This window comes from Lathamus discolor, chromosome 3 (assembly GCF_037157495.1).
Source record: "Lathamus discolor isolate bLatDis1 chromosome 3, bLatDis1.hap1, whole genome shotgun sequence".
NCBI lineage: Eukaryota > Metazoa > Chordata > Aves > Psittaciformes > Psittacidae > Lathamus > Lathamus discolor.
The window spans coordinates 19,764,468-19,789,607 of NC_088886.1; the positions used below are offsets into that span (position 1 = coordinate 19,764,468).

A 25,140-nucleotide genomic window follows, 5' to 3' on the forward strand; every position below is an offset into this window, starting at 1 on the left:
GGGACGGAGGTGGGAGAGCCCCACGCTGTCAGGAGGGCAACAGCCTGGAGTAGCTTGGCTCTGGGCAACGACCGCTGAAGCAGCAATCCCGTGCTCCCTGCCTCCTCCCACGGCCTGCTGCTTGGCTGCAGCAGAGCCGAGGGACACATCCCACATGCGCTTGTGTATGGGGGTGAGCTGGTGTGTGTGACGTCTTTCCCCAGCAGTGACGGCGGGAGGGAAAGCTCCCTCCATTTCATAGCCTCGTCTCTAGCTGCCTAGGGAGGCAGGGTGGGGGACGCAGCAGGGATGAGTGCGTGGGGGATGAGGGATGCCACAGTGCGCACCGCAGATGTTTGCTATCCTCTATCTCCTGTGAGCCTCCAAAGCACCACATGACCAAGAGATGCATTTGGCCAGGGAGCCCCCAGCCCTAGCCTTGCACCTCCAGCCCATCATCACCGAGTTCTCCATGCTGCAGATGAAGTGAGCCAGAGGTGACGTGATAGGCGTAATAAGTGGCGTGAGCTGCTGCTTCTCTAACTGGCAGGGAGGAGGAGACTGGTATTGAGCACAGCACAGTCTGTGCCCTGTGAGAAGAGGCTGACTATGAAGGGTGAGAGATGGAAGGGGGTACTTTTGACTGGGGACCAGCTGGAGCAGCTAAGAGGATATTAAACTGCAACAGCTGGGAAACACAGCTTAGAGGAGAAACAGTATGCAAACCCAAACTCTTCTCATGGGGGCCTGACTGAACCAGTCTGTAATCAACTGGAAAAAGGGAAATTTCAGCTGCAGCAGTTGTAGGAGTCTGCATGCCCTAGTCCAGAGAGGATGGACTTAGTTGCAAAGCTCTCTGGGCTGGCTGTTGCGTGGCAGTGTTAGAAATTTCTTAGTACAGCCTGCTCACACAGAAGTTGGGCAATGCAGAAGGTGACTTGATGTTGGCAACACCAGACAGCATTTGGATGTGATTAGAGCCATGCAGCAAACATGCTTACAATCCACAGAGAAGTGTGACATTCCAAAATCTGATTACATGCCAATTACAGAGAAACTGCAGGATTTGTGTTCTGCATAGAGGTTCCCTGCCCTAGCAAGCAGCCTTTGAGACCCTCCTGAGCTGGGAGGTCAGGCTCTGGCTGCCAAGGTTAGGGTCAGGGTTAATGCTTACAGACACCTTGGCCATTTCAGCCAGCTGAGCTCTTGAATTGCTTGAATAAGTGTGCTGCATGTATGGCACCTTGGGATTAACATGCGTGCAACACATTTCACATGTCTGAGAGTAAAATTAAATGTTAATTAGTTTTTTTCATGTAGGCCATATTCTGCCCTTTGGCTTCCCTCCTTCCCAAACAGAAGATATCAGCGCTTTGGCACCAACTCTGCCAGTGCTCAGTTGCTGCCTACCGATCTGTACAGGTGCTGCCAGCTAACCCACACTAAAAACAAAAGGGGATTCACTCAGTTAAAGTTTTACACTGCCCTGAGCTGGAGCTGATTTTCAGTCCAGACAGCGCGGAACTTGCAGGTATGTTGCTTCAGGTTTGGCAACGGGATAGTTATATTCATACAAAAGCATTTATAGTTAATTCAGCAGTTAATAATCTGAGAGGATGCAGTGTGCCAAGGCAGGTAAACTAGCCTGGGGTTTGGGCTGTCTGTGCTGCTGGCCGTAGGCTCTAGAGACACAGGAGGGAAAATCTCACCCTGCAACTTCTGCAGGTCATGGGCAAAGTATTTAGGGGTTTCTGGGGGAGGGAGTGCAGCAGTGGTGGTGTGGGCAGGCAGCCTGCTCCTGAAATGAACCTTCTTTATTTCGCAGCGGGAGCAAGTCTTCAAGTGTGGCAGACCATATGCACGCCTGTCTGCCCAGAGCTCTCCCCTCTTCCATAATGATGGTACAGGCTGTGCTGAGCTGCAACTCAATAAATATCAGCCAGCTCTCTCCAGAGAGACAACTGCTTTCTGCACCCTGCAAGGGCTGAGCACAAGTAATGTAGCTAGGCTCATTCTGCTCTCCCTTGTGAGTACAGGCAGTGTAGTCACCACCAAACATCCCCACAGCCAGGGGTTTCATCCTTTAGCACACAAAAGCCTCAATGCTGCTGCAAATTCCTTCCTGGGCAGGCACAGTTATGCCTATTGCTTTAATTAATCATCTTCCCTTAGAGATTCAGGGACTCCTGATTCCCAAGGTCTGGCTTCTGATTAGGGTCAAATATGGTATATCTAAGGCAGCTGTGTGGCCAGCCTCCTCCTGTCTTTGTTTGTACACATGTACATGAGCTGTCCCCAAATGCATGTGTGCCAGGACACACACATTTTATGCTCCAGTAGCAATATGCCCCTCAGAGCTTTCTTTTTATCTCCACCACAAGCATATACCCACATGCCTCTAGAATAAAACAGGACAGCCTTGTCTGCCTGGGTTGTTCCCTGTTAATTTACATTCTTCTTTCCTCAGAGCTCTGTTTTCTGCATTTCTTGGGATTATAGGAACCTTTTGTGTTTAAAATTCTTGTCCCTTGTTTTCCCCAGGTTGCTTTAAATAGAAGAGGAAAATAAACTGAGGAGCCATCAAAGCTCATCTCACTTCTCCGAATTGATTCTCTGACCCTTTTTACCATCTGTGCCCCTCTGAAAATCTCCAGCTTTTATCTGCACCGTTCCACCTTTTGCAATAGAGGAAAGCCCCTGAAGCTCTTTCTGCCCTTTTAAAAGAATCCACCTCTGCAGCCAGACACCAAGCTTCATTTCTGTTAAGGTTTTCAATCCCACTCACTCCTTTGTCTTGGCTTATACGTCACCCTGTTCCTCTTGGGTGGGCAGAAAGGGGATGGGTGCTGCTGCTGTGCTGAGTCCTGACTGGGTCACCCAGTGCTGCTGGGCTGTCTGGGCTAGGCTATAAAACAGAGCCAAGGCAGCGCAGCTGGCTCAGAGAGCAGACTGAATTCTGCAGACGCGAGGGACCCACGCGCAGCCTCTGCCTCCTCCTGCGTTGCTGTTTTTCCTGGAATACAGAACCAACCTCCAGAGCAAGATGTGCAAGGGACTCGCTGCGCTGCCAGCCACTTGCTTAAAAAGGTACTGTTTATTTCTGAGCGTCTGTTAATGGTCTTGTTAGGCTGATGTATTGAACTTGGTGTCTGAAGCACAAGTGGCAGATTTCGTTCTGCTGCTTTTCTAAGATGAGATATAAATTTTTGCTTACAGGCTATTTTTTCTTTTTCTGTTATTCAGAAGCGGAATTACGTGAAGGTTTTGTACTGAGCTGTGCAAACTCTAAGCCCATCCTTCTCATCAGCAAAACAAGCAGCTCTTAGCGCTGCTACATATTGATATTCCTGTCATCTGTTTCTGCCACAAGCTTTGCACCCTTTTCTCCTTTGAATTCTTTCTCTGCTGAATTTTCCTTTCTTGATTTTTGGAGGGAAGAAGAAGGCAGGAAGGAGATATATATATATATATATATATATATGTATATATATATATATATATATAAAAGAATGGAGAGTCATTCTCCAAAACGCATCCCAAATGCAGAAGGCCAGCCTGGCAGGACAAGGCAGGGCTGAAAGCCAGCCCAGGGCAACGCGGATCTGAATGCGGCACCAGCCAGTGCAGGGTCAGCCCCGGGGCGTGTAGGGGTGGTGAGGGACCAGGGCAGGCTGTATCCTGGTGCACAGTGCTGTGGGGCTGGTGTGGGGCTGGCCATTCCCAGTGTGCCGTGCTGATCAGGAAGGGCTGAGCTGTACCCCTGCCATGGGTGCATGATCTGGTTGCACACTGTTGTGCGGCGCCAGCCAGGCATCCCTGTGCCCCCAGACATGCTCTTGGCTTCATGTTCTGCCCTGCAGCCTGGTGTGAGGGGGTCTCTATGCCAGCAAGGTGGCCATGAGCTCTCACGGAGGGGTGTTACTCCCTTTCAGGTGCTATGGGGCCTTGAGACCCCCAGCAGAGTGGCCCAGGTCCCCAGAATGGCACCAGTCCCACAGAAGTCCCTGCTCATCCAGCCCATGCAAACTTGCATGGGTCTCTGATGGTGCAGTGCTTTCCTGCCCCTCATGCCTTCAGGCTGTTTTCCAGTGGCTGTGCAGTGGAGGAAGGCTGGGAAAATACAAACTGAGACTCAGCCAGCTCCCATATAGGAGAAAAAGCTTCCACTCATGGTGGATTTGAAAACAAGTGCTGAAAATGCAAGGAAGAAATATTGACAGCCTCCCCCCAGTTTGCAGGAACATGTGATTGGGGGAAAAAAAGAACATAAAATAAAAGAGAGAGAGGAGGGGAGAGTTCACATTTTTTAACCTTTCTGTTCAGGATTCCCAAGAAAATCCCTCTCTCCCGGAAAGCTGCGGAACTCACTGCAAGCAGCAGCATCTTGTTTCCCCCTGCTGCTGCCTTCTTCCAGACCTAAGCGGTCTTCTTCTTCTGGGGGCAAACAGCATAACAGCGCGAGGCAGCGTCTGCCAGTGCAGAGTACCCCATGTCTGCCAGGGCAAGGCCTGAGTGCTGGCTCTCATCACAAGCACCCTGCTGTAAGGAAGCTCTGAAGTCCCTTCGCTCTCACCCTAGGGCCGCAGTCGTTAAGGAAACATTTATGAGCACAGCAAAGTAGTGAGATAGGATATGGTCGGGGGTGCTGACAGAGTGCAAAGAGCAGTGCTGGGAGGCTGAGAAGCTACCAGAGCTCAGCCACTACGCAGCCTCTTGCTTTTTTCCAGGCTCTGATCTGAGAAGCAGGAGAGTAATTTCCTGCTTACACTATCATTGCACCCTGCGGCAGGCCGAGGCTTGCACCCCAGAGCAAGCAGGACTGATTTACCCACCCTTTCCTGCAGTTACTAAATTGGAAGAAAATCCAGAGAGATGCTGAGAGCAATACCAGCTGTGTATCTAGATGCTGCTATCAGGCAATGATTGTCCTAAGCATGCTAGAAGGCAGAACAAAATTAAACATGAATCCTTGAGGAGCTTGCTATGGAGCAAGGGATTAGCCTGCAGTTAGTATGGGCTGGTTGTGGTGAAGCTCATGGCTCGGCCTCTGATCTCACCCCCCGGTCCTGCTCTGAGCCCTTTGCTTCCTCCCTTCCCTCTGTGTCACGGGCAGCTGCTTGGTGGTGTGGCCTGGCATGGCCCTGCTGTTCCTGTAGCTCGATGATGAGGCAGGGAGATGGCAGGGGCTGCCAGACAGGATTAGCAAGGGTGTAAGAACCAGACATTGGTAGCTGTGCAAACCAGCTCAAGGAGAAGTGACACATTTACAGTGCAGTGATGCCTTTCTATCATAACAATGTAATTGTCCACAAACAGTAGGAAAACAGCAACTTCTCCCCCTTTGCAAGGCCCGCCTCCAGGCAGATGACCTTCTCAGCAAAAAAGTGGTGCTGTTGAACACAAAAAATTACTTCTTTGACTTCGTTGTGTTTGTCTAGCAGCAGAAATGTACATTATGTGAGGAGTGGAAAGTCAGCACTGAAGTCACTAGCAGCCACCTGCATTTGTGTCATGAGTGAAGCTAAAGGAGCTTGTTGTGGGTGAGGACACTGCAGTGGGAATTGCAATGCATTATCTTCATCTTGCTCTTGAATTGTTTCTTTCAGTGCCAAAGACATGAAGCATCGTCTGGGCTTCTTGCTGCAGAAGTCAGACTCCTGTGACTACGGCTCTTCCCAGGGCAAGAAGGAGAAAATATCTTCAAGCCAGAGGTAAGAGCAGATGCTGCCATGTAGTTAAGCCCAGGCTGGCCACCACATGTTATTTACTCCTGCGCTGAGCTGAACTTTGTTAGTGTTCCCACTGCTGCCTCCTTGTAACTCCTGAATACCTGTGTTTGAATCTAGTGGGGCAACAGTTCTCGGGTATTGGTAGTCCCTTTCCCTGAGGAAAGTTGAACTACACGTCCCTTTCTGCCAGCACTTCTGTGATTCAATATGTGTATGCACACGGAAAGATTTGTGCAGGGGAATAACGCCATCACAAGACCCAGCTGCTGTTCCCCTGACAGGTTAAAGAAATCAGCTCTTTGGAGTTTGCCAATATGATCTGTAAGAATGGTCCCAGCTCCGTGCTCCAGCAAGAGATGCAATCGGTCATGAAATAAACACAGTCTCCAATAATTGCCAGGGATTGCAAACCAGAATTTCTGTAGATTGGATCTGGGATACTCAGGGGTCTCTCTAAAGGAATCAGGCATTTCCTTCTTGGTCTTTTGTGTATGCTCTTAGAACAACCAGGGAAAAAGATATTCTAATGGTGCAGAGCAAAAGAACAAATTTGTCTCTTCTGTATGGCCCTTAAATCTTCCCTGTGTTTCTCCCTTTGTCTCCTTTTAGGGTTAGCCAAGAAGAAGTCAGAAAGTGGGCGGACTCTTTGGAAAACTTGATCCATCATGACAGTAAGTAAAGAGGGCTCTTCTGCTGCCTGCAGAGTGTGTGTGCTGTGAGCAGTCCCTGAAGTGAGCATGGAATGTTATCTTATGTCTCTTAGCAGCACACAGTACCTCTTTTGGCCACACAGGCTTCTGGGATGGGTGGTGAAGTGTCCCCTTGGTGAAATCCCAGGGACAATCACAAAATGTCAAGAGTGGAGCTTTGACCTGTTGCTGAGCTGTCCTTTTTGTAAATGCAACTGGTTTATCCCCTCTGCAAGGGGAGTGCAAGACCACAGCACACAGTTAACAATGGGTTAAACGAGAACCAAAAAGTGGAGAAACTGAGCCCATGGGAGACTTTGTCTTCCTGTTGGTTCCAGGCTGCACTGATGTCCTTGAGGTTTCCTTTGTGCTGTTCCCATGGCCTGAGGCTCTGTGGCTCTGTTGGCTGTCTCCTCAGGGCCTCCTGGGAACATGTGAGTTGCCTCTGTTCTCCTGGCTGGGACACTGGAGCAGTCTCACAGTGGGGGAGCAGGCAGCTGGGGGACCCACAAGCGACATCCCCATGGGGCCTGTCTGAATTCCAGGCTCCCTCAACAGGCACGAGCTGCACGAGGAACTGCCGTGGAGGCAGGCAGCCATCCCTGCTGCTAGCCCCAGGGGAGCTGCTCATTCTGCTCTGGGAAGGAGAACCCAGAACTGCTGTTTGCTGGGGTTCACAGGTACGACTATCCAGGAACCAACACTCTTACCTGATCTGTTTTTTCTCTAAACAATCTGTAGGAGGACTGGCTGCTTTCCGCGCCTTTCTCAAATCTGAGTACAGTGAGGAAAACATCGAGTTCTGGGTCAGTTGTGAGGACTACAAGAAAACCAAGTCACCAGCCAAGCTCAGCCCCAAGGCCAGAAAGATCTATGATGAGTTCATCTCAGTGCAGGCAACAAAAGAGGTATGAGCACAGAACATTTCTTGGGCAAAGGTATCACACTGAATTCTGAACTAGGCCCGCACCACAGGGAAGTAGAGATTGGTAATTTCACATGAGTTGAAAGGTGCTGCTTCTCTACTAGTTAGCAAGTAAATGGTGTCATTTTTATTGCTTCCATATTAAACTTGGATAGAGAGAAAGTGGATTTAGTCACAACCATGTGACCATCCTGTGGGCGTACCGATTCGGAGAAAACTCCAGGAACAAACTTGCCAACAAAGTTTTCAAGCTGACAAGCAGGTATTCTTTATTGCGGCGCCGGGAGACACGGGGGATAGCTCCTCCTAACGTGTGTCTCCTTAGTTGCCACACACGCTGTCCTTTTATAGTCACTGGGCATACATACATATTCATGAGGCTACATATTGATTACATCATTTTCCAGAAAGCTCCCCGCATACGTACAGAATTGTGGTGGTGGTCTCGGAGGGTCGTCTACTTCTTCCAACAATCTTCATCACTTCTGGCAGCCTTTGAAGCATGCGCAGTAGATGTTTATACCAGCTTAATTGGTTCGTTAGCACCAGAGACTCCTATCCTCCTACTTATCAGTTAGTTTAGCTGTAGCCCATCCTGGACACCTGCCATTCCCAGATACTCCTTATCCCTGTGTCCTGTTTTTCTAGACTGTTTTTCTTAAAACTGTGTCAACTATAACAATTTATCTTGTGTGAGAATTCTCAGTATGTTCTCTAGCTCTACTCTATTTTTTCTCTATGTATCCTGCACCTCAGTAATTTTCCACTGCTACTGTTACAAAGCCATCAAACTCAACATTACTTAAAACTGATTCTAAAGGTTTATATATTCCAGTTTGTAATTTTGTGTCCCCCTTGTCTCAGTACTCAAATGGGAGAAGCCCAAGAGGACTCTGATTCCCAGTGTTCCTGCTCCTCCCATGCAGTTTAGTTTCCTGGCTGGCCACATCCCATAGGGGTATGTGTCAGTCCTCTCCCACAGCTCATCTGACAGAAGGGATACATTGGTATCCAGCTTCGCAGATTCTGCCAAGGCTACGGGGTGTCAAACAGCCATTACAGACATCTGCCCAATAAGGAGGGCTAAAGCACATTTGGCGGAGAGATGCTTGGATTTTCCCTTACCTATGCTAGCCACTTCTGGGACATGTTCTAATTACGCTGTCCCTTTGGCCCACAGGTGAACCTGGATTCATGCACACGGGAGAAGACAAGCCACAACATGCTGGAGCCTACACTGTCCTGCTTTGATGAGGCTCAGAGAAAAATATTCACCCTCATGGAAAAGGATTCGTACCGCCGTTTCCTCAAGTCCCCCTACTACCTGGACTTGGTCAGCCCACCTGCTGCTGGCTGTGCGCCCAAAAACTGCAAAAGAAGCCACACTCATACCTTAGACTGCAACTCTAACATCATCTCCCAGTGCGCCTGAACCTGCAGCAAGGCAGGAGCAGGCAGGGCTCTTGCAAGAATATATGGCAGCAAAAGCATTCATTGGCATGAAGCAGCAGAGCTGTCTCCAATAGCCGTCTAATGTCCCAGTTGTATCCCATGTCATGCAACAGCCAGCATTGTAACCCAAGCCAGGCTCAGTGTGTGTAGCAAACCCTCCTCTGATTCCATCGGTGTAGGAGCCCTGGAGTCTGTGTCTGACTGGAAAGCTGGGTGCAGTCCTTGTCTGTCCACTGTTTCTGGTGAGCCCTGCAATCCCAGGAGGGTGGTGGGGAGCACTCATTCAGACCCAGCACTACCCACCAAGGGGCCAGTCTTGCAGTGTTGCAGTGTGACACCTAGCAAAGAGCAGGGGAATGAGGAAGCCAAGGGAAGTGTTGGGGACTGTGATCTCCCCTTTCTAATTGGCAAAAGCTTAGATGAAAAGGACTTGCCCATAGCAATGTGAAGCTCTCCCCTCTGGCTACTTCTCCCTCTGTAGCATCTAGTTTATGCTGGCCAAGGATCTTTCCTAGGGGTGTAGAGAGCTATTGTTTTGGGAGAGGTTCATTATTTTGTATATTATTGTGTCCCTCATGCTCCCCGGTTAAACACTGTAGCAGAGCAGAACAGAAACATGTTTCTTCTCTCCCAGATTGACAGGTGTATATTCCTGACTCTGGGAGTGCCATTTGGATTCAGGTTTATCTGCCCTGGCTTGTATGGAGCAGTTTGTGAGGGAGTAGGACCACAACCACAACAGCTGGGGGAGGAAAGACCCTGCTTGGGAGTACTTGAAAATGTCTTTTTTTTTTTTTCTTAATGTTATTTATGTGAGTTTATATTTCAGTAGTAGCATGACTCGCTTTTTTTCCTGAAGATGGTAGGAGGAATGTGTCAGGCTCATTACTGCTCCTGGGCTTTGCAGGAAGGCAGCTTCATTTTTAGTCACTGCGGTTAGACATGGCCTTCACTGGGGGCTTTGGGACTGACACTGACCTGCAGTTGGAGGCAAGAAATAGATGCAGGGCTTGCTGTCTTGGGCTGCAGTACCAGATACCGCACTGTCCCCCAGCCCCTTGGTCTCTCCTTAGTTGGATATCACTACTCTGACAACCGTGTATTGCTTGCTCTGCATCCCAGCCCAGATAACAGTTCTCACACCGGGGCTTTAACACGGCAGGGGGAGGCTGTGGTTCTCCAGTAGACACTTCCAGGCCCACAGAGAAACACCTCTTTTAGCATTTGCTTTATTTTGTATTTATTCACCTGTACTGACACATACCACCATAGCATGTTCAGCTAAAAGATGGAGAGGCTTGCTAAAGCTCTGAACATAGCCAAGCATGTGGCTATGTTTTATTTCCCCTGGTACTGGGAATTCTTGATAACTATTATAAAAACTGCATTGATATTTAAATAATAATGAATTCATTCTGAATAAAAAAAAATTGTGTTAGTCCTTTCTAAAACACCACCGGTGTGAACCAAAGAAAATGCACAGAGACCCAATTCACTGGCCAAGGTTACTCTAAGAAGTCATTTTACAAGTGGCTTCACACACGTTTTAATTACAGAAAGATGAAACAGCCAATTTTTCCTTCAGATGCCTTTGGCATCATGAGTGGGGGGGGGGGGGTACTGGGCTTTTGGGTCAATGCGGTGCCTGACAGTGAGCACAGTGCAGGGACCACCCAGTCTTCCTGAGGGGCTGGTTTGAGCGTGAGGCCCCTGTGACAGTGTTGGCGGGGCAACATAAAGGAACACCTCCTCACTGCAGGTGTCTTCCCACCCACAGCTCAGCCTCTTCCTGTTCCTTGTGGACAGGGAGCTGCCCAAAGGCCGTGCGGCTGGCAGTGAGCAGGGCTGGCTCTTGTGCCCCTACAGGCACCACAGCAGCTACCAGGTGTGAGCTGAAGCTTGGGGAAGCACCTGGGCAGTGGGGCTGAGGGTGCCTGTGCCACGCTGGTGAGTTGCCTTTGGACCAGCCTCCTGGGGTGATGTTTTTATTTGCTTTTTCAGTTTCCTGAGAAACCAACAGATCCGTTGCAGCAGAAGCTCGCAGAAGCCTTTGGTCTTGCCAGGCCTTTTGGGCACAAGTTTAGGGAGAGTGCTGTAGAGGGTAAGGAAACTTTCAGTGCAAAGAGATAAAATGAATCATCAATCAAGATCGTAGCAGAAATAACATGTTTATATGTGTATTACTGAGTAGTACAAGAACATGTTAACACAACCAGTTCTTCAGTGCACACCGGTGCCCATGTCTTCCCCATATGAAGATCTCTAGTGGAAAGCACATGGAGAATATCAGCCTGAAAACCTGCTGCTTGTGTCAGGAGCCAATTGCTCCTCCTGATCTCACTTCAGCCCTTGGCCACAGCACTCAGCACCCTCCAAGAAGTGACCAAAGAATGGGGGGAGCCTGGGCGAGCCCTGGGACACCCTCAGCCACCCCTGGGCACTCCCCAGTGCTGGGACCAGGCAACACCAGCAGAGCCCTCAATCACTGTGTTGGGGGAGAGATGGGTGCATCACACCGTGGCTGGGGGGGGGGGGGGGGGGGGGGGTTGGTGACGGTCTGGGTCACTGGAACAACCAGAAAACACACAGCAAATGATCCCCTGGCGTTATTCCAAGGGATGCAGCTTCAGGGAGTCCTCCTCCACATGTCCCCAGGGTGGGAAGCGGGATCCAGGGAGGCGCTGAGGCAGTGCCTGGTGCCTGGAGACCCCGCTGCAGCGTGGGGTTACCTTGCCCCACGGCAGGGTTGGGGTCCTTCAGAGAGCACAAGACCTGCCTCCTGTGTAGATTCCAGTGCCAGGGTGCACCCAGCAGCCACAGCACAGGGTGATTCTGGAGGATGTTTTGGAAGATGCACCTTTGCATTCACCCAGGCAGGTGGCCAAGGTTTCCCTGCACAAGGTCTGAGGCTGTGCTCAACCTGCACATGCTCATCTCTCTGACAGACCACAAGCATAATAACCAGAAACCGCTTTTTGGCTCTCTGACTCGCTGGGGATCCAGATGCCCACGTTAGAAGTATTGCATATATGTATGTGTGTATACTTATATATGAGTATATGGATACAGATGCACAATGTTGTGTGTATAGTGCTCATACATACGCCAAGTATCACAAGACCAGTGTGATAAAATATATGAAGATATATGACGGTTGGTATTAGCCCAACAGTAAATACCTCTGGGCCTGTAGAATGCTCTGCTATGGCAAAGGTACAGGTATTGCTGCCTTTCTGGGATGAGCCTGCTTGAGTAATTAGCCAAACGACCCTTCTACACAAACACAACTTCCCAAGAGCTCCAAAATGCTTCAGGGGCCACATTTTACGGCCACCTAGCAGATCACTGGCACTTGTTCAATCACCCCCTAAAGAAGGCTTCCAGCATTGTAGCAGAAATCGAGATGGGGAGGGATTTCCAGTAGAGCTGTTTCATCTCTCCTGAATCCAGCCTCCACCTTTCTTTTCAGCAAAACATACCTAGACACCTTCTCCGTGCCCCACACATTGCTGTTGCAGCTAGTCACATCTCAGGTTTTGATGGCATCCAGCAAGCCAGCCTCCAGCAGCATCCCACCCTCTATGGCGTTGGTGTTGGCATTTAAACTGCGAAATGTGTGACGGTATCTGGAAATAGCAGCCAGAGGCTTAAGTGGAAATGAATGATCTAGGTCTTTATGCAGGGAAGCCTGTCTGGATTTGCATTTCTGAGTCATGCTGTAAATAGGGAGCTTGAACATGCTGAACCTGCTTGTACTGACACCAATCTTTGGAGACATCAGGAGAGTACAGGGAGCGCACATGGGTGGAGGTGGTGGGAGCACCCTGCAGCAGAAGGGTTGGCCAAGTCCCCAGCCTGCGCCCAGCCCTGCTTCTGCCTCCCCCTTGCTGCCAACCAGCTCTGGGCAGTGGGCACTGCTGGGGGAACCTGCGCTCTCTTGATGGATCCCTCCTGCTGCTCAGGGTTCCCTTGGGCTCCTTGGGCCACCCAAGCTGCTCCCCACGCTCACCCCAGGGGAATGCCCTGCGAGCATCACCCTCTGCAGTTCCAGCACCGACTTTCCCAGGCCATTTGCTCCAGAGTTAGAAAATGTCACGTTTGTGATGGCCTCCATCCTCCTCCTGCCTCCCTGTCTCTGCCTGGAAAACACAGCCCACTTCCTGCAGCTCAGGATGTATTTTTCTTTATCACCATAGTGATACCGTGTAAATATTTGGGGCTGGTGGGGTTTTGATCAGATCTTGAAAGTCTAGAAGAGGCTGGCAAACCCCTTGTTTATGTTACTGCGTTTCGCACAGAGTCTCATGACCTGCAATTGAGGTTGAGCAGCCTGAGGGGGTGGCTGGTCCGGGATGCCTGCTGGGAGCACAGGCGCTTGTAATTGTGCTGGTGTGTGTCAGATTGCCAGCTGAAGCAGCTCATTTCAAGCCATGGCCTTGCAGATGCTGCACCAGGAAACTATCGTGGGGATGAAATGTCCCTGAGCCCAGGGGTTCATCACATTCACCTCAAGGCTGAAATGAGACCCCAGTTGCCTTTCACATATGCCCGTGCCCTATCCTCATATATGAGTTCATGTGGTGGTGAATAGCTGGCTGGCTTCGAATCATTTGAAAAGAGCTGGTCTTTTTAAGAGGCAGCCTTATAGAAACACAGGTCCTGGGCAGATTGGAGGAGACAGGAGAGAGAGATGCAGGCTACACAAACTCAGCAGATTTTGCCATCTGTTAAAGGAGCCAGGGGTTTATTTTTCGTATCTCCAATGATGGTTTTGTGTTTGTGTTTGTGTTGTTGCGGGGGGAGGGTGGGTTGGTTTTTTAATCAGCTCTAAACAGTTGCAATTGCAGCTTTTTCAGCCCCAACATGATTTTCCTTCCTTCTCTAATCGATGCCCCTCAATTGGGTTTGTGCAGAAGTATCGCTTTGGCATGCCTACTGCAGAGAGAAGCAACGGGAGCAAGAAATCACTGCAGCAACACCTGAAGCTGCAGTCCTGCGGAGGGCTGCGCGCGGGCACTGGGGACAGGGCCACAGGCTGCAGGCTATGAGCTCAGTACATCGTGCAAGTGGTTGGAGCGAGCAGGAGGTCTGGGTTGCTAAACATTCCCGGTGTTTTGAGCAAACAGATCTCATTTTATCCTCTTTACTGTCTTTAGTGTGAAGCAAGCAGGCTGCCTCACAGCTGACTCCAAGAGGAGTCACAGGGGAAGTGGTGGTGCAGGCTCACTCTGCCACCGCTCATGCCAGCGCAGTGCACCCTGCAGCACATGGCCGTGCTGCTCCTGGCTCAGCTGTCCCTGCCATTCCACCGTCCCTGCCACCCTGCTGTCCCTGCCATACAGCTGTCACTGCTCCTGCTGATGATCTGCTTTCTGAAGACCAGGTGACACCAGTCCCTTGGTGGACATGCCCCAGCCTGCACCCCAGGACTACAGGACTTAGCCAGGGAGGGCAGCACCCCCAGGGTACCCTGTGCAGCCACAGCAACACCCTGGGAAGCTGGGAGAAGGGGGCAAGCCTGGGCTAGACCAGCAATTTGGGCAAAACTGGAAGAAAAATTGTCACGTCCTAAGATGTCCTAGAGAAGGCAGAGCCGGAACCTCTGAGCCTCTGACTAAAGCCAAGACCCACAGTGCTAGGAACACGCCAGCTCCCAGTCACTGCAGGGCTGGAGCTGCTCCCACCCTTCTGGCTCCCAAACCCAGGGAGGATCAGAGGGGTTTCTGCTAACTGGTCTTTTATGGGAGAGGAAAGAGACTGTAAGAGAGGAAACATCAGGACATCTGACAGTCCAAAGCACGGGGGGGGAAGCTTAGCAATGCTCCTGGGTGCTCCTCTAGGGTGGTATCAAGAAAGTAAAGCGGCTGAGGAGAAGGGGCAGGTGTTTAGATAGAAGCAGTGGGGCCGCCCGCAGGGAACGCCTCGCACAGCCCTGCCACATTGCTACTTGATTAACTCTTGATAAAACTCCGACCGCACAAATCTGGGTAGGGAGTCTTTCTCCATCAGGGCAAAAATCCTCTTCTGGGCCATGTCAAAGCTGCTTGGTGATGGCTCCACCAGGTTCTTCATGGTCACAGCCTTGGTGAAGTGGTCGATGTTCACCTGTGATTGAGTGTAAGAGATGTGGGGACCCTGCCCTTGCAAGGGATGGGTGATGGCATCTCCCATCCCCTGTTCTGTCCCACCAACAACCATGCAAAGGATGAGAGAGGAGAGACTGAAGTAGGTTCACTTATCTGGGTGGATTATTGGTGGCAAATCTGTAAGGATGAGGTTTATCCTGCAGCACAGCTAACTCAGGGAGGGAGATGACTGTAAATTGTCACCCCTAATGATCAATGTAATGTGGGGAGAGGGGAACAGACACGTGCTGGAGGTGCCCATAGCAGGAAACAGCCCAGCAGAGGCTGAGCATGCGAACAGTGGCACCAAGGCTGTGAAGGGTGGGAGGGCAGCACACGGGGATGGGGCTGCCCTTGGCTGAGGGTACAGCCCTCCAAGCCCCTCAGCCATGGTACAAGGTGCCCTGCAGCCAATGCTTTCCTTGAGATTAGGCCACTGGGGCAGCAGCCTCATCCCTCCTGGAACCAGCTCCTGCCCCAAGGCCACTGACCTCTTTGGGTGCCTCAGTCTGAATGAACTCCTCGTAGATCTTTTTAGCCTTCTCCCCCATCTTCATGGGGGACTTGGTTTTCTTGTAGTCCTCGCAGGCCATCCAGAACTCGACATTCTCCTCACTGAACTCAGAGCGCAGGAAGCTGTGGAAGCTGGCGAGCCCATCTGTGGGGGGAGACAAGCCCTCACTGAGCACTGGTGGTCCCAGGGGGCTGACCCCTTGTTGAGCACCCGGGGGGGGACATGACCACAGGTGAATGTGAACTTACAGGGGTTTTGCAGGAGCTTCTCCAGGGAATCACGCCACTGCAGAGCCTCCTCCAGTGATGGCCTGAAGGGAGTAAAGAAAGCCCAGGTGGTCCATGCTCAGCACAGCACCGGTCTGGGCTCCAGGTTTTTAAACAGTTCCTTTAAAAATCAGGAGGAATGGAGTAACAAGCTGTGGACACTGTTGCAGAGTGAGAACAGTGATGGAGAAATGGGGATGCTACTATGCTGTACTCTCCTCCTGGGCACAGCCAAGAGCCAGGGAAGGTGAGGATGGGGCTGAATGGGCAAATTCCCTGGTGTCTGAGCAGAGATACGGTTGAACTGCGAATCGAGCCCCCTCTGCAGCCATGGTTCCCTTCCTTTCCCCAGCACCCATGGATGGGAGGGCAGAGCAGGGCTCTGCAGGCAGCTGGAAAGCATCACTATGTTTTTCCACCGGGATGGGGAAGGATGCTTCCTGCTGGAGGGGGCGGAAAGGCCGGATCATTCTAGCCCTGCACTGCCCGGTGGGGGTCAGCAGCCCTCAATTCCCACAGCCCTCTTGCCCCATTCCCACGGCCCGCAGCAGGGCAGGATGCGGCCCTGGCTCCCTTCCTCCCCAGTGAAAACCTTCGGTGTTCTTCATGTGTGTGGGTTTTCCTCTCTTTTTGTTTCTTCTTTTTTAATGCAATTCATGTAGATGTGACAGTGTGACTAAAGAGCTTGGGGGGGGGGGACGATGACACGGACGGGGGTGGTGTTTGTAGTTCTGGGTCTTGTTGGGGTTTTCTTAAGCCCCAAGGAGTTTGACCACGCTGTCCTGGGGGGCACTGATGCCCCAGTTGCTGAGTGCTGGATTCACTGGAGGCCATCGCCACTCCCCATGGCCAATACAGCATTCAGGCTTGTTTTGCTGCTTGTTTGGCTATGCACTGGGGCTAAACCCCTCTGGGTGAGCAGAGCAACCCTGAGGCTGGGGGGGGGGAGCAGTGGGCAGGACAACCTGCTGGTCCTGGGGACATTGGTGCTTCGGCAGTGGGTCTGGGGTAAGTGCAGATGCTCCCATTCAGCCGCCCTGCCCTGGCTTCAGCTGCGAGAGGAGTGTGGCAGAAATGCAAGGCTTGCTCAGGTTGGGTGTCGAGCCCTCACTTGTCATCAAACCGCCAGCAACCACAGTAAAGACCATGGTGGGGGCTCTGGTCATTCACTTTCTGCACCTCAAATTGCATTTGCACTTGCCACCAAGGATGAAAAGCTCTCCCTGCCCCTGTGTTCCTGGCAGGCGTCTCCCCACCCTGGTGAGGGGGAGCATCACTGCAGGTACCCAACACAATCCAGATTTCCTGGAAACTACCAAATCCATTTTTCCATTAGCTGAATGTCCCAGGGATGAAATTAACTCTGAGCAAGATGCTGACGGATGAGTGATACAGAGACTCCACAGTGCAGGAGAAAACTCCTCCAGCCAGCGGGTTGTGAAGATGTTCTCCGGTTTTCTGCACAGACAGCTAATGGGGACAAATGTGTCTCCTTCGCAGGCATCCAGGGCACGCCAGCGACAGTGTGAAATGCACTGTCTGTCGGGGCTCTGCCTGACCTGCCTGGCCCACGCAGCTCTCATTGAGCAGCGCTGCAGCAGACAGGCACAGCACTGGCAAGTGTCCCTGTGCTCTCTGTGGGCTCTCATCAGGGTGAGCAGGTTGTTCATCTGCACTTTGGGTTGTTTTGGGGTTTCTTTTCGCTTGTTTGGAGTTTTTAGCAATCCCTTGGCAGAGGGTTACTGGCCTAGAGTAACATTGCCTGGGCTGAAATGGACAGGTGTAAAACAAAAAGTCATGATTTTTAAGAGGAAATAGAAACCTGGCCTCATGAAGAGTGGGCATGAGCTTCTCCTGGTTTTCATTGTGACATGACCACTCAAACCCTTCAAGATGAGCTCTTGCTCCCGGTGCCAAGAGCCAGGCTGGCTGGGCCAGTCAGCCTCCTACCTCCAGCACATCAGTCTGGGTGCTGTCAGGCTTGGGTCCTCCAGCACTGTCTGTGCAGCCCCAGGGCAGGGGCATTGTCTCCAGGACAGTCACACACATCTGATGGTGACAGGGTTGAGGGGTGCCTGAAAAGTGGCCAGGCAGCAGCTCAGGCACCTGGCTCAGCTACCTGAGGCTGTATTGGAGGTACCACAGGCAAGACCACCATCATATGGCCAGGAAGCCATCCTGCTTCTAGATTTAAGCTAACATTTGTTTCCAAGGTTTGTTTTCCCTCCTTTGAACTGTTAATCCTGCAGCACAGCTCATCAGCCTCTCCAGCTTCTCCTCTTCTTTGCTTTATCATTAGCCCAGCTCAGTGCCGAAGTGCAGAGGCTCGGGATGAAGGCAATAAGGTGAGAAGGTGCCATCATCACAGAGCTGCCCAGAGCCAGGCATCACACTGCGGGGCCATGCACACAGCCTGGGGACACACTGCCATGTTGAAACCAGCAGACTGTGCAAAGCTGGCACCCCTGGGCTGAGGCGGGTGACTCAAAGAAGTCCAAATGCCTCTGGCAAAACCTTATCAAATAATGTGAAATCTCATCAGAAGTAAATTGAGTTTCCATGAGAAATCTGGTTTCCATAAAGCTGCATTGCCTGACACGTCTCATGTTGCCCTGACATAAATGTCTGGGCCCACATCTAACTCATGGGTCATGAGGACCATGTCACGAGCTGCCTGCCATGTAAAGCCTGCTGTGCCTGCTAGCAGCAGGGGCTTCAGCTCCTTCTCGTCCACCTCTCCAGCCAGGCATGGGTGCGTGCACAGCCCACCCCAGCACAGTACTCACTTCTGGGCCTTGGGAGGCTTCTCGGGCTTCTCTGGATAGGGGATAATGAAGTCAATGGCCGAGTCAGGTTTCTGGAGCAATGTGCCCAGCTTGGTCTTGATCTCCTTGGCCCTGCAAGAAGGGATGAGCAAAGGCAGGTCAGGTGGAAGGGATGGGACAGTGGCGATGGTCCCTGCTGGCGCCTGCATGGACCCTAGCACAGCCACTGGTGAGGTACAAAGCTGTGTAATTAATTAGACATGAATAAATGGACCCTAATGCTGTAAAGGTGCCTGGCTAAAACATTTCAAACCGGGCACTCTGAATTAGCGGCAGTGCTTGATCTTGATCTTGATGGCTTTGCTTTGTCCCCATCTGTGGCCAGGATAATTGCATCAGTGGAGTTGGCTGTTCCGAGGATGAATTAGGGGACATGTGCGCAGCACTTGGTTTCTATAGTGATGAGCCCAGTGGAAATGCTGGTGAGGAGGTGCAGAAGCTGCCTTCAGAGAGGAGGCTGTGCAGGATGCTGTGATGGGCTGCACGGCAGTGCCTGCCCCACACCTGTCCATGTTGTGCCTGCCAGCCCTGCGTTGCCATCAATGTTCAAAGCAGGGCGCCCTGATATATACATCTAGTGTGTATATAAGTAATAAATAAGCCTTGTGTTTGCACAGGGGGTGAATGAGAGCAAGGGGACCCCCTGCTTCCCCACAGGGTAGCTGTGCCTGTTGCCTTCTCCACGGCATGGCTGTCGAAGCTGGGCTGCAGCTCCCTGGGTTCAGGGCTCACTGTGCTTCTCCTCTCTGCTGTTTATTTTCACAAGTCCTCTGTGGACGCTCACTCCCTTGCTAGGTCTGCTATTTCATTTCCTTTCCTTCAGCTTTTATCCTGCCTTTAAAACTAACGCCATGTTTTGGTTTTCCGCCGATCAGCCCCACGGGCGACATTTTGAGGCCCGACATGGGCTCTGCTCCTCCATCAGCTGCCCCCACTTCTGCTGCAGAATCCTGGCTCTGCCAGCCACCCTAGTGCGGGAGCAGATGGCGGGGTGAGCAGCTCAGCGGGGTCTGCAAGGACCACCTGCAGTGGGTGTAAGCACAGCCCCAGAAACACGGCTGCGTTCGTGGAAAATGTCAGCAGCTGCAGGGACAGCTCCCATTGCTCGTGCGTCTGAGAAAACTTGAATGTGGCCTGGGAGGACCAGGACCTTGGGTGAAGGGTGCTGAGGTCCCACGCTCCCACACCAAGGTGTCTCTGGGATGGAGATGCTGCTTTGCACTGTCCATCCCGCTCCCTCTAATAAATAAATAACATGCAAACAAATGTTCCAAGATGGAGCTGGCTCCTGGCACACAAAGGCTGAGGCTGGCTATCCTGTGAGCCTCAAGTGCCCCTCAGCACCCCACTAGCACCGCTGTGCCAGGACCCCTGTGTCATGGCTGTGACCCACACGGATGGCACAGCAGCAGCGAGGGGGGCAGGTGAAGCGGGCAGGAGCTGCAGCCCCACTGGCGCCAAAGCAACGGGCTGGTGCAGAAGGTGCCACAGGAAAGCCGATGGGGCAGGGTGGCCATCGCTTTGGCTTTGTTTTCACTGGCAGCTGTGTTTGTGGCCGCTGATGAAGGGGACACATGGGCTCAGGGAGCAGCAATCAAAGAGGCACTGAGCAGAAGTGCTCAGGAGGACAGAGCTGGGAATGCTGCCACGGCCAACCCACTGCTGGTGTTTGGTGTGGGCACCAGGGACAGTCCCCTTCCAGTGATCAGACCATGTGCCTCACCACAGGGGTTTTGTCTGGCTGGCACAGGGGTGAAGAGCAAGTGGGAAGGGGCTTGTCCACCTCCAAAGCAAGGATGGTGCATGCCAGGGGGGCCCAGGCAGGCAGGGGGGAAACATGGGCTGTGCAGGAGCAGGGGCACTAGGAGCAGAATCTAACATACGACAGCCTAAGGAGGTGGCAAGGCAAGACCAGGACTCTGCCACTGTCTGAGCAGAACCCAGTGACCCCCACACCCTGGTGCCGGTGAGGCCAGTGCACACACCAGGTTTGGCTGTAATCGATGGCGACTTCAAGCAGCAGCAGTGGATAATGCTTAGACCTGGTTCAAAATCTTGTTCTCCAGTTCTCACCCTCTGACAGCTGAGCCCCACACCCTTCACATGGCTGAGGACTCCATTTCAGCTCAGCCCTGGGCCACCCTCCCTTGGGCTGTGATGTAGGCAGGCTTCTCCCCAGCCTGGTCTGCTGGATTGGTGTTGGGCCTATACTGCAGCCCCACTGCCCGCTGCTCCCAGTGGGGCTCCCTTGATGGCTCCATCCCCACTCCATCCCATGGTGCTGTTGATGCACCATCAGTGGCTGCTCACCCTGCTGAAGCCCCACAGATCCTAATGTGGGGACAGCAACAAGAAGCTTCCTGCCCACGAGCAAGCCCTTGGTTATGGGACCTTCATGAAATATGGGGAGACAGCAAAGATGAAGAAGCCTGTTGAAAAGAAGTGAGAAAGAACAGGCAGGGGGCTGAGTGCTTACAGGCTGGTGGGAGGGAAGGACTATTTAAAGACAACATCCTGGCATCCTCCAGCAGATGTATCATAAGCTTTCAAGCGAGGCTTCAGCAAAGGCTAAACAGCAGGGTAAAAAAGGCAGTTATAAACAAAAAGGCATCTTTCAACCCCCTCAGCTACGTCCAAGTGAGAAAAAGCAGGAGAACCGTAAACTGTGGAAGGTTAAGTGTGAGAACATATGGGAGCAAGCCAAGGAAAAGTCTGAGAAACAGCTTCCAAGAAACATTAAAAGAAAATATCTTTTCATTTTAAAAAAAGCTCTGTCAAACACATCAAGAGCACGAAGGGCACAGGGGAGGGTCAGGAGAGACTCCAGCTTCACAAACAAAACTGAAAAAAAGAGGCTCAAAGACCTTAAAACTGTAGCTGGAAGCTAAAGCTCCTGCTATGGCAGGGAGGTGCCAGAGGGAATGCCCTTTCAGTGGAGAAGGGTGCCAGGGGGATTCGAGGAACCATAAAGCTGCAAGTGTGATGCTGTACAGGCACGTAAGCAGCAGCCATATCAGGGAGCCATGGTGGACACATGGACAAATATGGTCTATTGGAGAGGAGTCAAGGCAGCTCTGGCTGCAGGAAGAGATTCCTCCAGACTTATTGGTCCTCTCTGAAGAGGCCAGCAAGAACGTGGTTTGGGAAGAGTCAGGGGGTACCAGCCCCTTGGGTCTGCAGGGTCCCTGGATGGGCTCTCCAGACCCCAGGCAGCTGCAGGGGACGAGGTCATCTCATGGATGACAGTGTGGGGAACAGCGTGGGAAAGGTAGCACAAAACACGCAGGGGACATGGTGTGTTTTCCTGCATGGGGATGGCCCTAGGGGAGTGCAGGCTGGGACTGTGCTGTTAAATGTATCACACCACACACAGTGGCCAAGCAGCAGATAATGCACTGGAGTACCCGGGTGCAGCACTTGGGGATCAGTTGTGAGGAGCTGCAGGAGGGTCTAGTGAAGCAGCTGTTAAAATGCCTGTAGAGCAATATAAAATTATGCACATGGGATAAACCCAGTCCTAACTCCATGTATAAAAGTATAAAGGAAGCCGACTTCGAGAGTGGGGATTTGAGCATATAATGGAGGTCAATGAAAGCATCAGCTTAGCACCAGTGGAAATAAACCTATTTCAGAATACGAAAGTAGCAGAAGAGTGACAAGAAAGAAGACACCAGAGTCAGATATGTGTGGATCACCCATATCTTGAAGTGCTGCTGAGCCACCCATGGTGCGAGAGGCTGCAGGAGGCCCAGCAAGGTGAGCACGGGGCCAGAAGGACGACCAAAAGGCACGTTTCAAGCAAAGAAATTGTGGCAGGCCTGTGCTGCTGTTTGTGCCTGTGATGGGAATTTGCCTTGTTCTTGAGCAAGCTGCATCAAGTCTCCAGTGACACAGCTTCCACTGATTAATGGGGGCTTCTCCCAAGCTCCCTCCTGAACACTTAACGCCACCCTCACTCTCATCTAAAAACAGTACTAACGCATTTGTAGCTGTAGGAAATCCTCCCTGGGTAATTCACATGTAAACTCCTTTATCAGGTTTTACCCCAGCCTTGTGCAGTGGCCTCCCTTGCACCTCTGCTTCTTCCCGCAGCCCCTCCAAACCCCCTCCAGCTCCACAGGTTTTGCTGAGCATGGAAATAGTGGGGGGCTGGAGCCTGCCTGGGTTCCCAAGGGGCAAGAACAGCCTGGGAAGCACCACCACCACCCGGGGCAGGTTGAGGCAGGTGCCAGGGTGGAGGGGTGTGAAGATGAGGATGGTCATCACAAGTGGGGCAGAGTGGGTGCTCTGCACAGAGCTGAGCCTCTTGAGAGAGGCTGGGGATGTCTGATCTGTCTGTGAGGGAGATGTAGGCACGTCAAGAGGATTTTGGGGCACTTTGGAGCCAGGCTGTTTGTGCCTCAGAAAGGCAACCGCTTTCCTATTCTTTCCCCGCCTGCTGTGTTTTGCAAATATCAGGAACTGAGGACAACACACTCCTGCTTCAGGCTCGCGCAGGGGAGCAGCTGAGGTTGAGGATGGGTCTGGGGCCAAACTCACTCCTCAGAAAGGTTCCCAGGCTGGAGGGGAAGAGTTCTGGACTGTATCAGCGCTCACCCCCCCACAGGGTCTTAGCCACTCGCAGGATGCTGCTGAGCCCCTGCCAGCAATCCTCCCTTCCCTCCCTCCTCAGAGCTGGGCCACCCCAGTCCCAGTTGGAGATGTTCATCATGGGGACGTGCTATAGGAAGAGCCACTCTACCCGCAGCCACCCCTGGCAGAGCCCTGTAGGGAGGCAGGCCCCCCGCATCCCCTTGCGGGCTGTCCGCTCTCACCTCTCCAGGCATGTGTGGGGCAGCGCTGCTAGTCCTTTGCACATCTTGGTAGGCAGTAGCTTTCCTGGGCCAGGAGAAGGGTGTGAACGATGTCTAAAGCAGGCAGTGGCTCAGTCTGAAGCCCAGCTCCCCGTGCTTGCTCCTATATAGCGCCGGGAGCTGGACCCCCGCCAGCCCTGTAACCAATGCCGTCCGTCCTCCCCAGCTGGCCCCGGCACAGCAGCTTCTGGATATTGTTTTCTCCTCCCTAAGCTCACACAAGGGGAAAAAAATGTGTTTTTTCTGGGGTTAGATCTGATGATCAAACTGGAAGGGCCAGGCTGCTGCAAACTGTCTGGAGCGTTTCAAGAAGCCCATAGGGTTTCTCCTTACTGACATACCAGTATTTAGATAAGCCAGGCAGAAATACTTCATTCAAGAAAGGTGTTTTCCAGTGCAAAACATCACTTTCTTAAAAACAGCTTATGAGAAGTCCTGCTGTTGAATTGAAGGCTGTGGCTAACGTCAAAATACCCACAGCCTCAACAGTGGTTATCAGCTGGTGAGTGACTGTTGTTCCTGAACAAATTCATTTTAATATAAGCTTAAAAAAAATCTTTTAATCGTGGCAAATGTTCCAGTTTTATCTGACTGTGACACTTTGACGAGGCCAAAAAATATCCCACCCAGAATTTTATTATGTGCAAAATCTGGATCCTTTTTGATGCCACTTCAGAGCAGTAAAACACACACCAGACTGGAGTGACCACGATGTGGGATGCAGGGCCTGAAGAGGGCCTGGTCCCTGGCTCACCCTGCATAGCTCTGTCCCATTGCAGTCCCTTGCTTCCTTAAGGCTTAGGTGCTGCACAGCACTGTGGCATTTCTGTTTGCTTGGGTAAGATCTCTTTGACTGCACCACTAACTTGCAACCACAGAGCCAGTGCCTCTCTAGAGTGCTGACATCTGTGGCACGAGTTTCTTCCAGCCTCAGCCAGGCAGCCAGCACAGTGTAACTGCAACCCCATCAAGTGAGGCTGCCTGCTGCCAAGCAAATCATGGCGAACACTGGGACCAGCCTGGCTCTGGGTGATGCTATAGTCAAAGCCCTCATGCAGCGGCTCCGTGTGCCGCCGAGGGGGACGACGAGCTGCAACCAGCAGCTGCCGTGGAGTCACTCTTAACACTGCTTAGCTGTGCTTGGAGCGGAGACAGTAACACAGCCATCCTGGGTCTTTCCCTGCTGCCTGTCAGCAGGAATGTGACAGCCTGTCCTCAGCAGGGTCACCTGGGGCATGGCCCATCACCTGGGTCTGTATGAGGGGAAAACCCTCAAACACAGGCAGAGCCTCAGCACCAGCTCTCCTGCAGTTTGTGTAGCAGGACTTGCTCACACCCACATGGTCTCTGCCACCCCACAGCGGTGCCTGTACAATTATAGCCACCCTGCCACAGGCACAGTGCAGAAGGCGTGCGGCTCCACTCTGCTCCCACCTCCTGCTCCACCTCAACCAGGATATTCTCTGGGCATCCCACCCGAGGTGTGGGCTCAGGATTCACCCTGAAAATCTGCCACCTGCCTGTCCTGATCTTAGCTGCCTGGGTGACTGTGGAAATGTGCATCTAAGTGCCTTGTTTAACACCCACAGCTCAGAGCTGGAAATAGGAAACCTTGCTCCCCTCCTGGCTGTCCACATCCCAAGGGCCTTAATTGTGCTGACCAGCCCCACCTGCTCCCTCAGCCCAGGGCTACATTTAAGCTCAGCCCTGAGCCTCATTTCTTGCCCCCTTGAGTGGTGTCAGGGATGTGCCTAGCTCTGGCTCCTGTTCCTGGATGCACTTT

At 52.1% G+C, this 25,140-nt stretch overlaps 2 protein-coding genes across 3 annotated transcripts; one reads left to right on the top strand and one right to left on the bottom strand.

Annotated features, from left to right (window-relative positions):
* Window positions 1-2,590: 2,590 nt before the first annotated feature.
* Window positions 2,591-10,227, top strand: RGS4 (regulator of G protein signaling 4). 2 transcript variants are annotated; one of them, XM_065673857.1, is made up of 5 exons: window positions 2,808-3,066; window positions 5,586-5,690; window positions 6,318-6,379; window positions 7,139-7,305; window positions 8,503-10,227. In XM_065673857.1, the coding sequence occupies exons 1-5, from the start codon at window positions 3,023-3,025 to the stop codon at window positions 8,752-8,754; spliced, it is 630 nt and encodes a 209-aa protein (XP_065529929.1). In that variant the 5' UTR covers window positions 2,808-3,022; the 3' UTR covers window positions 8,755-10,227. The 2 variants fall into 2 exon arrangements, with proteins under 2 accessions (XP_065529930.1, XP_065529929.1); XM_065673858.1 differs by lacking the exon at window positions 7,139-7,305 and having other exon boundaries at window positions 2,591-3,066; window positions 8,503-8,670.
* Window positions 10,228-10,923: 696 nt separating this feature from the next.
* RGS5 (regulator of G protein signaling 5) lies at window positions 10,924-23,452 on the bottom strand. Its single transcript, XM_065673859.1, has 5 exons — window positions 23,319-23,452; window positions 18,466-18,576; window positions 15,662-15,723; window positions 15,391-15,557; window positions 10,924-14,879 (listed from the first exon to the last, which is right to left on the bottom strand). The coding sequence occupies exons 1-5, from the start codon at window positions 23,360-23,362 to the stop codon at window positions 14,718-14,720; spliced, it is 546 nt and encodes a 181-aa protein (XP_065529931.1). The 5' UTR covers window positions 23,363-23,452; the 3' UTR covers window positions 10,924-14,717.
* Window positions 23,453-25,140: the final 1,688 nt, after the last annotated feature.